We start from the raw sequence: 14,199 nt of genomic DNA on the forward strand, positions 1-14,199 counted from the left end.
GGGGGGGGGCAAAATTACACACTTTGCTTTCATGTAGTACTACTTACATTTTTTACATGAAAAGTTGAGAAACTTAGTTTTTTTCTTATCTTAACAGTTACAGTTCTTTTTATGATTATTTAAATTTAATATTATAATTAATTTTGTAATTGTCTTATTACTAGATATTGTGATGGATAAGTGGCTGAAACCTGGCACAACAAAAGAGCTGATGCATGATATGAGTATGGAATGTGATCAGAGTACTTCTCAAGATATGTCCAACATTTTGGTGCAAAACACTAACTAGGCGCATTCCTCAGTTTCTTAAAGAGGGAAAAAGAGAAAGTACTGTGATGAATACATGAAATATGGATTTTCATATGTGAGAAATGAAGACTGACCTAAGCCCCAATGCGTTGTGTGTGGGGAAGTGCTGTCAAATGGTAGCATGAAACCTTCCTACTTTTATGACATTTAGAAATGAAACATGCTAACTATAAAAACAAGGAATATAGTTTTTTCAAACGGTTAGCAGAAAATAACAAAAGATTGAATCTGACATCATACATCCTGTCAGGTAACAAAGATTCCGAAAACGCAGTTGAAGCTAGTTACCGTATTACTTACCATATTGCAAAATGTGGTAAAAGTCATACCACAGCTGAGAATCTAATATCTCCCTGTATAACAGATGCCGTTCGATGTATGCTTGGAGAAGAACATATGTGGAAAATGACCACCATCCCTCTTTTGAACAATACAATATCTCGAAGAATTGAAGGTATGTCTGATGATGTTGAGATGACAGTAATAGGTAGAATTATAAGCAGTAACATTTTCACTATTCAAGCTGATGAAAGCACAGATGTTGCAAATTGTGCTATTCTGCTTGTTATTGCAAGGTATTTGAAAGATAATGAAGTTGAAGAAAACCTTTTGTTTTGTCATTTGTCACAACGCACAAGGGGTGAGGATATATTTAATGTTATTGATTGTTATTTCAAAGAAAAGGAGATTAATTGGTCTAATTGTTGTGGATTATGTACTGACGGCGCCAAGTCTATGTCAGGGATTTACTCTGGTCTTCATGGTCTTGTCATGAAAGTAGCTCCCAATATAAGTTGGAGCCACTGTTGCATCCACAGACAAAGTTTAGCATGCAAGAACCTCCCTGGTGAATTAAAACTTGTTTTGGATGAAGCTGTAAAAGTGGTGAATTTTATAAAGTCGAAGTCCACAAACTCAAGAATTTTCAAAGGTCTGTATGAAGAGATGATGAGTCCTCATTCTACTCTGCTCCTTCATACAGACGTAAGGTGGTTTTCTCGTGATAAAGTACTTACCCGGCTGTTTGAACTTAGATATGAAGTCCAGGTGTTTTTTGAAGACCATCCTTTCTTCCTTGCTTCCAAGTTACGCGACTGTAACTGGCTTCAGGCACTTGCATATCTATCAGATATTTTCCAGATTATAAACAAATTAAATTTGACACTTCAGAATAGCTCAATAACGATCTTCAATGTCTCAGACAAAATTGAATCTATGATTAAAAAAATAGATTTTTGGAGGTCATGTCTTGAAAATGGCCAACCTGAGGTATTTGAAACTCTGCTCAATTTCTTATCTGAAAACAATCTATCCTGGGAAATAAGGAAGAAAATAAATGAACACTTGAATGGGCTAAAATCGGACTTCCAGAAGTACTTCCCCAAACCCGAAGAAGAAAACTATTGGATTTCAAATCCTTTTAAAGAACAATATGTCCAGGCAGCTAAATTATCAGTCAAGGAGAAAGAGAAGTTGATTGAACTTTCAACTGAAAGTACTTTAAAAGCCGAATTCAAAGGACACTTTCTTATTAACTTTTGGGCAAACATCAGCAGAGAATACGAGCAGCTTTCTGAACAGGCCCTTTTGTTTCTTTTGCCATTTGCAAGTACTGAACTAGCAGAGAGAGCTTTCTCTTATGTCTTTATTAAAAACAAATATCGTAATAAGCTGAATGCAATTCCAGATTTACGATTACACCTTTCATCAGTTGAACCCAATTTCAAAAAATTATGTGCCTCAAAACAAGCACAAGGCTTGCACTAAATATGTGCAAGATAAAGTTGTTTAATTGTTTGTTTAGTTTGAAAGTTTATTAAGTTTGAAATGTTTAATTGTATGATAACTTTATAACTTATTTATATGTATCTCTGATTTTTGGAGATTTTATATATATATATATATATATATATATATATATATATATATATATATACACTGTTTGTTCACTTTACTATTAAAGATTGTTTTTTATTATTAAATTGTATTAGTTACATTTACAACACATACATTGGGCATAAAGCAACTATTACAAATGCCAACAATATGAGGGGTACAATTTCAGGGAAATGTATTGCCAAGGGGTACGCAAGTCAAAAAAGGTTGGGAACCACTGCTATAATGGATAAGATGTGCTCTAATCTTTTTTTTTACATTGCAAGAATACAAGTGTCTCTACAGGACAAGGAAAAAACATCAGTCGTCTTGAGCAGAGCAGCTGTACAAAAAGTAGAACTGTAGAAAGTAGAAAATACAAAATAAAAAAAAACACAAGATAGTTGATTAACTTTCCAATAACAAAACATTTTCTGAAAAATAAATAGTTTTAAATAAAATTATGCTGTCTCTACCTTTAAATATAACAAGTAATATGAGTCCATCCTAAATTTAGGAAGATTACACTGGACTGTGTCCTTGACCGTTGGAAACGTGTGATAGCTATTAACAGTAGCAGTAAGGGAATATGCTTAGATGGGAAGTGTTAAAGAGGCTGAATAATATATGCAAAGGAAAGTCTGTAATGGATTTTCAGGTGAGCACTCCCCCATAAAATTAATCCTATAGAAGATGCTCATCTAGTTAGCTCACATCAAACTAGGATCACATGAGAAAACCTCTAGAGATCCAATACTGATGGGACTAGCCTTATTATATACCAGCTGTAACTAATGGGGCTTTGCCAGTTGAACTGAATTACATTAAAGTACACTGCATTAATCTCACTTGGAGGTTGCAATGGTCTAGATCAGGGTTGTCCAAACTGTTTTGCTTAGGGGTCACTTACCATACAGTTCAGGGGCCACTCACCATACTTGGCAAAGTTTGGAGGTGCCACATTACCATGTCCAACATATATCTGTCAATTCAAAACAGTTTGTTAGAGGACATACCAAGGGCCAGATAAAATGTTTGGTGGGTAGGATTGTGACCCTAGGCTCACCTCTTGGACACCACTTGTCTAGATCAACAAAGGTAAGCCTGCACCTGAAACATGAGCTCATCATCACTTAACATTTTAAAAGTGGCAAAATAATATTGTATAATAGAGCACACAACCATATCTCTCAACTGCTTATGCAACTATGGTTTAAATATAGTCAATGATTTTATGACCCCCCCATGTTTATCCTTCATCCTCCTAGATATAATGATTTTCTCATAAAGTCAGACCTGATTATACAGACATACCTTATTAAATAAATAAACTAAACCTATACAAATATTCCCTATCACATACTATATTGTTTCTAGTATAGGAATGACTCCTGTTGTGAAAAATAAGAAAGTGCCCTTTTTCTGACCATTTGCTATGATTTTGTAAGTATCAGTGGTATGATTTTTAAGGTTCAGAGGTGGAGAAGTATGCACTTAACCAACAAGAACTGAAAGATAATTTAGGTGACAGGTGTATCAGGAAAATTATATGCACCCCAAGATATGATAATCAGTGCATTTCTTTTCTCATGAGTAAGCCTGATATCACTATATTTCAATTGTATTAATACTCAGTCAATGGCATCTTTACTTTGTCAAACTTATATACAGTCTGTTGAGTAATATTCACTCTTGGGCTTTAATAATGCTTTTGTTAGGCAAACTATTTAGTGCCATTGGTACAGATAGACGCACTACATGCAACAATGCATCATCAGCAAGTTGTATAGCATTTTATTTGTACAGCAGGCACATGGTATATGAATCAAGTGTATTTCTTGGTAGACCTTAGAGAGATAAATAATAAATGTAAAAGTGCATGAAATCCAGCAGTCATAAGAACCACTGTATGAATAATGTCAAGGAATGCAATATTAGTGTAACAAATATAGTATCCCTTTTCAATTAGTGTTGTGTGCAAAATAATAAATTGATTGCTTATATTTTTTTCTAGAATATTCCACTGGTATGACATTGTTAATAAAGGCACTATATATGCTTGCATGCCTGTTTATCAATGTAAACAGCTAAAATTCCTTTGCAGATAGTGTGCTGGTCATTAGCCCAGAGAGACAATCTCAGGTTAAGTGTTAATTATAGGACTGTCTGCTTGGAGGCTAAAGAAGGGGCAGTAAAATGAACCATCAGTCATTTTTTTCAACACTTAGGGTTCATGGCAGTTATTAAGCAAAAGTGAAACTCAATGATGATCCAGTTTAAAAAAAAGTGAGTACTGACTAGCTCAAGAAGGGGTAAAGGGGTATACTGGCTCTTTTTAACAACCAAAGTCTACTGCCTGTACTACTAAGTCCTCCTGCACACACACACACACACACACACACACACACACACACACACACACACACACACACACACACACACACAAATATATACGCACTCATGCACGTGTGCACACACACATACACACACACAAACACATATGTGCATGTAAGCATACAGACAAATGCATGGATGATTTATCATGTAGGATATTCCCACTATTATGTAATTTTTTGTAACAAGTTTGAGGATTAAATGTAACTTATTCTGCAGCACTATGACTTTGGAGTTAGTATACAGATTTAAAAGTGTGAAGCCCCTCTCACTGGGAGGAGGTTGGTGAAAATCTCTTTTCAAAATCTTTAATTCATTAATTGATCTAGTTCAATTGTAAAATATTTTGTGTTATACCATTTGGAATCCTTTGTAAAAAGCAATCTAAAAAAATTTAAGTTAAGAATTTAGCTCAGGGGATTAAGGTTATGCCTAGCTACTGCACATCATTCATGAATCCATCTGCTTAAGGTATGACTTCGAACAAGTCACTTAACTAGACAACTACACCTAGATTGTCCCTGAAAAGAGATATGTCCCTACTGTGTTCTCTCATATCTGTCTGTGGGGTCTGAGGGGTGCTGGATGCCATCAGTCGGTCCTCCATTATTCTGTCCCTCATTTGTCTGTCTGGTCCTGTGGGTGTGCTTATTTACTGAAAAATCTGTTCATTCCTACCACCAGCATTACCAGCCTGGATGTTCATATTGTTGTTGTCAGTATTATTGTTGGCATTACTGGCATAATAATTATTGTTATTGGTATTATTGGTGATATCTGTAGGTGTATGTGTTATCCTGTTGCTGGCTCTCCTGTTAAAATGTCTTGTGTAGCTCTAATATCCTTTTCAACCTCCCCTTCTGGATCTATGCTTTCTGAGATGCTGTGGATCATCTTTATCCATTTGATTTCTGTAAAGTTTCTTAATCTTTCTCTCTTGAATGGACTTCTGATACTTGTGAACCTTCTCTGTCATATTTTGGAATTTCTGTTTGTGCTCTGCCTCCTGCTTATATTCAGTCTCAAGAGTCTCAGTCATTTTCTTTGTGGTGTACTGTTTTTCTTTGCTGTGTTTGATAACCAAGTCTATTAGTTTGAAACTAGCTTCTTTAAGGATATCAGTCCATTCCTGTCATAGTTCTTCACGCACATTAACATTTGATTACGTCTCAGTCCCCTAAGTAATCTTCTTTTATCTCTACTCTGTTCCAAATATATTTGTTCCCAGAACAGACATTGTAGCAGTTTAAGTTGCTTTTCTAGCTTTGCAAAATTATCAGAGTTCACATTCACATTATTATCTTGTTGATTATCATTTGTAATAATGTTGAGATGCTGATCTTTATCGTCCCATACTGGTACAGTCATTAGGTCTCAAAGCTGTGTATTCTCCAATCTTAGAAGAGCAATGAAGTGCATTCCTAATACCAGGCCAGATCCTTGGGCACAAAACCAAAGATCACAATTATAAAAAGTAAACATGGGAATCTGTCCATTTCCAATCTCACCACCATGAGTGCTGATGAAAAAATAAAAAAGCAGAGAAACTAGTGGTCTTACAACTTTGTTGATGAGCACAGTCACAATAATTCCCAAAAATCATGAAAACCAGGTAATGTTCCAGAGCAGCAAGACTTTATTTGTCACAGACAAGTGATCCTCAGTAAAAAAATCAGAAATATTTACAATGTTAAACATATCAGCTTTTATACACTTAGAAGTATGTGTGGAGAATATACAGGTGTGGAAAATATACATATTGTTTAATTTTAAGCCAGCCTATTCCAGACAAACAATATAAACAGGGCAGTAAAAAGTGCATTTTAGAACAGCAGTTACTCACCCCGACATATTACTACTGATTAGGTCAAACTAAATCTTAGTTAAAGAAAAGACTACCTATGCCTTTGCAACCCACATTCCCAAATCTGGTATTAAGAAAAGCAGAGCAAACACATAAAAAGACTGACCTCAGGATTTAATAAAATCAGTGTAGGCACTGTGTAGAGCCTACACAGAATGTATCTGTGTTTGTGGTCATGGTTCCCCCTTGGCAGTGCGCCATGTATGTTAATGATGATGAGTTGCATAGGGACAGCTGAGGAACGCAGTTATTGAATCAGTGTAGAGAGAGGTGTAGTACTAACCATGGCTATAGATGAGTATGAGACTCCCTGCAATGCCCTTTGTTTTATTTTTATTTTATTTTTTTTTAAAAAGAAGCATGTTTGCGTGGCCTGGCGCAGAGTGCAGCAATGCCAAGCTGTGCTCACATATAAGATAACAGATACCATCCAGACATCTAAAAATAGAACCTGGATATAATTAATTATTTATTTAAAGGTGTGTTTAGGTATGTCTAAGCATGTTTGCATGGCTCGATGTTCAGCACTGCTTATAGGTAGCTCAGTGGTATATGTGAAGGTATACTAGATTTCTTAATAGCCTCATAGCTAAATGGGTAGTTACAGCTTCATGTGCAATAGGTCCAGTAGGGTAAAGAAAATATGTATTTAATTTTGATACACATATTATGCATTTTTTTAATAAAAGATGGCCCCACTGTGCTCTGCTAAGCTCTTCTCAACTATGCTTAGACCTGCTAAGCACCACATAAACATGTGAATGGCTGCCAATGTTTGTGCACTGCTCAACTCTGCTTGGCTAGTTTGTGCACAGCTAAGCTCCACTAAGACTACGGATCTGCCAGTTTACACACTTTGCAGTTCAGCTGCACTGGTTTGTGTGGTGCTAAGCGATGTGGCACTTTTTTGAATGTTGCCCAATGACATGTAAGGGCAGGAAAATGGCATATATTAAGCCCAATAGAAAGGAATACAGCAGAATCCATTGGAGTTCTATCAACTGATGGTATACCATGGCTGGTGGTGGTGAAGATGCATGCTTTCTGGCACAGCTTTGCGGCATTCTGGAGTCCAGGGTTATGGTTGGACTCCTTGTGCAAAACCATGATGACAGGCTGCTGCAGGGTGGTTTCCAGGCCTCAGAGTGTAAGGCAGAGGCCTGGAACCAGCTGGCCAGAGAACTCAACAGTGTCATTGGTATCGCTTGCACAAATGAGCAGTGTTATCACCACCATGATGACCTGAAAAGATGGAAGAGGGGACTCTTAGACACCTGGGTCCAAGAAGTGAGAGCAGGGAATGCCCCACAAGTATGTAAGCACTTTTTCCTCTGTTTTACCAATATGTACTCTGAATGTCTGCAAAACTGGTATGCATAATGGTGTGCTTCTCTCCCAACAGCTGCAGCTGACAGGGCTCACAATGTTGAGTTGCATGCTGGGCTCTTGGCCAGGTTGCACTGTGAGTGTGAGGAGTAAAGATGTATTATGCTAACAGTAGTGAAATAAGCAGAAATGCCAAGCATCAACTGCAATAAAGCATATACTGTAAAGTTTGTAGTGCAATGAATGTGGAGTTAGAGCTGTAGTGCAATAAATGAATCATGCCAACTGTAGTGCAATAAAAACATGAAACAATACCAATAACTGCATTAAAGTATATATAGTAACATTTGTAGTACAATAAATGTGGAATTAGAGCTGTATTGCAATAAATGAATAGTGCCAACTGTAGTATAATAAAAACATGAAACAATACCAGTAACACCAAGGAAAATGATATACATCAGGATTGTGTTGTCATAACCATTGCAGTAGAGCTGTATGCATTGAGGCTGTAAGGTAAGGAGTTGCAGTCAAGTATAACACTGCAATAGCTGTAAAATGCAAATCTAATGGCTGCAAATGTTATTGGTTAACTCATTTATGTACTGTCCAAGGCTGTGTCTAGGCCAACATTGGTCACATAATGCTCTGTCATTCACAGACATCAGGTAATAAAGGTATATGGGTGAGGTAGCTCACTCCATGAGGTGATATTGTTTGTTGACTTCACAGATATGATACAGAAATATAGCTTACCTACTATATGTGTTATACTTTTATTTCATGCATGTGTGTTCTACTGTCACTGCAGTCTAGTATAACACTGTAGTAGTACTACCAGGTCATATTTTGATTCCAGGTGAGCTCTAGGCACATATCAGTTAGTCAGTAATCAGCAGTGACTCAGTAGCTCAGTTTGTTAAATGCTCTGCATACAGTACATTTTGCCACACACAGTCCAGAGTTTGAATCCAAAAGTATGTAGCAGTAAATATTACAATAGCAGTCATGAAATGCTCATAATTTCTCTCTCCACATGAACTACAGGTAAATGGTTGAGGTAGCCCATAATACGAGTAGATAATTGTGTGTTTAGATGTCACAGATTATTAAAATCATTAGCAAGAATGTGTTCATCAGCAATGTTCAGTCAGAGATAAAATGTGTAATCCTGGTATGGCTGTATGCCTGGAGTGTCTTTTAAAAATTGCTGCCATCAATTAATACATTCTATGCAGATGTCTGCTGCAGTCACTGCTACTGTGTTCTATTCCAATACCTGACAACCAAGACATGACAGCTGTTTAGTGTCTGTACTGTACACATACGTCTGTCGTCACAATTTCACGTTATGTAATTAATAGTACGTAATCCATTTATCACAGGATTATCATGGAAATGAGTACCTAGATTGCAAAGTATCACCAAATCAGCCCACAGAACACCTTGGTAGTTATATAGGTCCACCTGATGTGCAAGTGTTCTGTGTAGTTGTGTACCCCCAGTTGTTACTTCTTGGTCCATAGTGTCCCAAGCAAATAGCTTGAGAAGTATGTAAGTGCTACATCAACTATAGAAGACTTGTAGTCACTCTACACATTAACAAAATACAGACCCATAGAGCAGATAGTAGCACTGTTGTCAATGAAGTAACAGGAAATGTTACTAATGAATTTTCTCTATCTCTCTCTCTCTCTCTTCACCCCTTATCTTCATTTATTTCTTATTGTTATTCATTGGTTATAGTTTACTATTAACATATGTTGTTACATTAACTGTATTTTGAGATGTGCTTTATTATTGGTATGTATTATAATGGTTGTATTTTAACATATTTTGTAAAATTACCTATTTTGTTGGTTTTATGCTGTAACTGTTACTGGCATTCTGTTAACATACTGACTGTTCTGTTATTTATTGTTGTGCTTCACATAATATGATATAAAAAACAGAATAATCCTTAAGAGAGTGTGCCAGGTGTAAAGCAAAAGTAATGTAAAAAATCCAACCTAAGGCACAAAAACACGACAGAATTCTTTTTAAAACTGTAAAAGTTTAATAAAACAAAAACAATGATGGTTAGTGCTTTCACACAAAGTGCTTCTTCAGACCATAAAAACTAAAATGAAACATCATTAAATAGTATGAAAAATTAAGCAATTAGAGAACAAGCAGCAATTAATTAATGTTGGACACCTCTAGATTTCAGCAGAGGTTTTAAAGAAACCTTCCCATTTAAACCGAGTAATGTATCAGCTTGTAAACTGACTATCCAATGTAGCTCCCTTAACTCTGTAAAATTTCTTATGTCACCTCCACGTTGTGCTTGATGTATTACTTCTATTAATCTAAAATTAAAAGTATGACTGGCACTGGTCACTAATGTATGCTTGGCTAGAGCACTTCTGATATCCCCCACCCGAGTACTGTATAAATGCTCACTTATTCTTTCATGTAATGTACGATTACTTTTACCTACATAAAAATCACTACATGCAGAGCAGGTTGCCAGATAAACTATGATGGAAGTACGACAATCTGCTGATACTTTAAAATTATAAGTATAGCCAGTACGGAGATGGGTAAAGATGTTACTAACGTCTATATACTTGCAAAAATTACATCAAAACACTTCCTCGTACCCTGTGCACAGTTAAAGCTCATACCTGAATGCACTTTATAGCACAATTGTCTCTTCAGGGACTTTCTATGTTTATATCTAACTCTAGGTCTATCACCAACTACAGCACCTATGGTGCACTGCTATAGTCATCCCTCTCCACAAAAGGAGCGACTACAGACCCTGGGAACTATCTCCCATTAGCCTGATGAGTCTGATATGCAAAGCTATGGAACACATCATCATGGACCTAATAAACAAGGATATAGGGAATCTCCAGACTCTGGATCCCACACAGTTTGGTTTTGTGAAGGGTAGATCATGCCTGCTCAACTTGGTCAACATCTTTGAGTCAGTCACCAGAGCTGTGGATGAAGGCAAGGTGGTTCATACAGCCTATCTTGATCTGGCCAAGGCAGCACTAAGCTAGGCATCAATGCCTATATCACTAGGTGGGTTGCAAATTGGCTCACAGATAGAATCCGCAGTGTGAAAGTAGTTGACTCCAAGTCAGACTGCTGACCAGTCACGAGTGGAGTCCCACAGGGATCGGCCCTGGGTCCTCTTCTGTTTGATATCTACTTCTCAGAATTCCAGTCCAACACAAAGGGACTCTGGCTGACAAAGTTCACAGACAATTGCAAGTTGGGACCCATTACTAACTCCCCAAGCGATGTTGACATCCTACAGAAAGGCATCACGAAGGCAACCATTGGTGTCAGAACCATGGCCTTAAGCTCAATGCTAAAAAATGTGTTGTCATCCCCTTTGGGAAAAACCCAGTTCCCATGAACTATCACATCGATGGTAGTCCACTGAACACAGAAGGTGTTATAAGAGATCTGGAAACATAGGTTGACAGCAACCTCTCTTTTGACCACCACACTGCCACTGTGGTCAGAAAGTCCTTCTATGTGGCACATATCATTACTAAGGGTTTTGCATTCAGGAAGAAAGAGGTCATTGTTTCCCTCTACTCTTCCCTCATTAGGCCAATCATCAAGTACAATGCCCCATTTGGCATGTACCTCACTAGACACCTGCAACAACTGGAGAGGCCACAAAAGTATTTCACAAAAAGGTATCCTAGGCAGACTCAAAAAACTCCAACTATTCTCTGTCTCATATCGTCTACTTAGAGGCGATCTCTGCTTGACTTACAAAGCCATGTCTGACCCAGCTCTGTTACAAATGCTACATCTAAAGAAATCCCAAACCCTCCACACCACACACTCCAGAGACCTCAATCACATTACCACAATCAACAGAACGTGCTGGAGGGACAGGTTCATAACCCAGAGACTTCCCATGCTATAGAATAGGCTTCCCATACATGTCAAACAGAGAACCTCACTGGCCCTTTTCAAGAGAAATTTTGATGAGTGGATGGGAAATAGAAAACTCACCCTGGGGATCACTCCAGTGGCTCTACTCGACAGAGGCACTGGAAACTAAGGTCGGGTGGCACGATGCCAGGGTAATCCTATGGACTAGGCTTGTAAAGGTTCCAGGGCCATTAGTCTAGTATGCACCTATGAACCTATGAACCTAAATCTCTACAGTTGACAGTTATGGTACCTACCCCCCTGTGCTGCTGTAGTCTCCACACCTCAGTAATGCTCATTTTAACAGCTAAGAAAGGGGCCCAGGTCTACAAGAAGGCCTTATGTATTGCACTGTGGTAGCATGTCATTGGCTAATGATAGTGCACCCTTAGATTAGTTCCCTGTGCCTCTGTCCAGCAGAGCCACTGAAGTAATCCATGGGGTAAACTTTCTGTTTCCCATCCACTCTTCAAGGTTTCTCTTGAAAAGTGCTAGCGAGGAGCTCTGCCTAATGTAGATTGGAATCTTGTTCCAAAGCATGGGAAGTCCCTGGGACAGAAATCTGTCCCTCCAGTATGTCCTATTTATTGTTGTGGTGAGGTTTAGATCCCTAGAGCATGTGGCTCGAGGGGATAAGGTTTTCTTTAGGTGGAGCATGTCCATCAATTCTGGGTTGGACATGGCCTTGTATGTCAGGCAGAGATCATCTCTGAGCAGGCGGTATGCAACCGAGTACAGCTGGAGTTTCTTCAGTTGAGCTGCATAGGGCATCTGTTTGAGGCCAGTGATCCTCTTGGTGAGGTACTTCTGTGGTCTTTTCAGCTGTTGCAGGTGCCTTGTAAGGTACATCCCAAATGGGGCATTGTACTCTATGATGGGTCTGATGAGTGATGAGTAGAGGGGCACAATGACCTCTTTTGATCAGGATGCAAACCCTTTTGTGATTAGGTGGGCCACATAGAAGGATTTTTTAACCACTTTGGCAATGTGATTATCAAAGGAGAGATTACTGTCTACTTGGGTCCCCAGATCCCTTATTATGTTTTCCGTATTTAGGGGACTACCACCCATGTGGTAGTTTGTGGGTACTTTGTTATTTCCAAAGGGAATAACTATGCACTTTTTGGCATTTAGCTTGAGGCCATGATTTTGACACCAGGTGTCCGCTTCAGTGAGACCCTTTTGGAGGATGTCTGTGTCAGCCGGTAAGTCACTTATAGCCCCTATTTTGCAGTCGTCTGCGAACTTGGTCAGCCATAGTCCTCCTGTGCTTGTCTGTACCTCTAAGAAGTATATGCCGAACAGGAGGGGTCCTAGGACTGAACCCTGAGGAACGCCACTTGTAACCGGTTTAGAGTCAGACCTAGCTCCCGCAACTCTCACCATGTGGGTTCTGTACCATTCTGATACAGTTGACTACAATTCATAGACTGGGTAATCACAGGTGTGTATCTGAATGAAAATTAACATGTTTGCACTTATAGTTATGAGCAACTACACAGCCTGATATACATGAGGCAAATAATCCAAGATGCCTGTCCATACACAAAATGTAGATGTTGCATACCTGAGGCAGTGACACTAGTACTGGCATATCATTCTCAAGATAGGTTAACTTGGTTTAAAGTGTAGTTCTATCACGTGTAGTGTCATATTGCATACCTTACAGGTAAATTGTACTGACAACTTTAACTGGATGTAGCTGATGTGCATGTTATAAAGGCTTTGACTTGTATGTGCGTGTGTTGTTGGGAGGTTGTCTGTTATGCATGGGAGCAGAAAGATCTGAGACTGATAATGCAATTGTGGATCCTCATTTGTATGTGTGGATTACCATACATAAAAGTGCAGGTAGTAATGTACTGCCTTTGTCTTGGTTTTCACATGTGAATGGGGGGTGGATACTGTCCCCCTCACAACCTGATGTCAGTGTCTCATCGGACTCTGATGATTATGGTGGCCATAGTGAGGCACATGTGGGGTTGTCAGTCGCGGAATCTGTCCAGGAGGATAACATCCCTCTTCTTCCCCCATTGTATCTGCACACAGTCAGTATGCCCACACATACCCAGTCCCCAGAGACCGCAGATATTGAACAGTCAGAGGGTGGATACATTGAGCAGGAAAGTGTGACAACTATGGCTCTAGTGAGTGTAGACACTGGCAATAGCCAGAAAGCTACCAAAGTCACACACAGGCAGATTGACAGGGGTGTTTATAGGAGGCCTGCTGTCTGTCCATCACCTTTTGCTGGTGTCACATCTCAAGTCATTTGATGTATATTTCAGGCCATCATGGAGGCACACGCATGTTCTGAACAGAACACTATATATGCTTAACATATGTTTAGGGTTATGTATGCAGCACAGTCTGACATCCATGACTGCCTCCACCGTATTGGGGACACCCTAGATTGGTTCACTGATTCAGTGGATAGGCAGTTGGCTGAGACAGAGTCTGTCTTGGGCCACACATTGTCTGTGCTG

The 14,199-nt window shown here is 38.7% G+C and overlaps 1 protein-coding gene across 1 annotated transcript; it reads left to right on the forward strand.

Annotated features, from left to right (window-relative positions):
* Positions 1-462: 462 nt before the first annotated feature.
* LOC122806184 (zinc finger BED domain-containing protein 5-like) lies at positions 463-2,076 on the forward strand. The gene has a single exon (XM_044076417.1). It carries the CDS (start codon positions 463-465, stop codon positions 2,074-2,076), a length of 1,614 nt encoding a protein of 537 aa, XP_043932352.1.
* The last annotated feature ends 12,123 nt before the right edge of the window (positions 2,077-14,199 follow it).

The sequence above is a fragment of the Protopterus annectens genome, chromosome 7.part0 (assembly GCF_019279795.1).
Source record: "Protopterus annectens isolate FY-2018-M chromosome 7.part0, PAN1.0, whole genome shotgun sequence".
NCBI classification, from domain to species: domain Eukaryota; kingdom Metazoa; phylum Chordata; order Ceratodontiformes; family Protopteridae; genus Protopterus; species Protopterus annectens.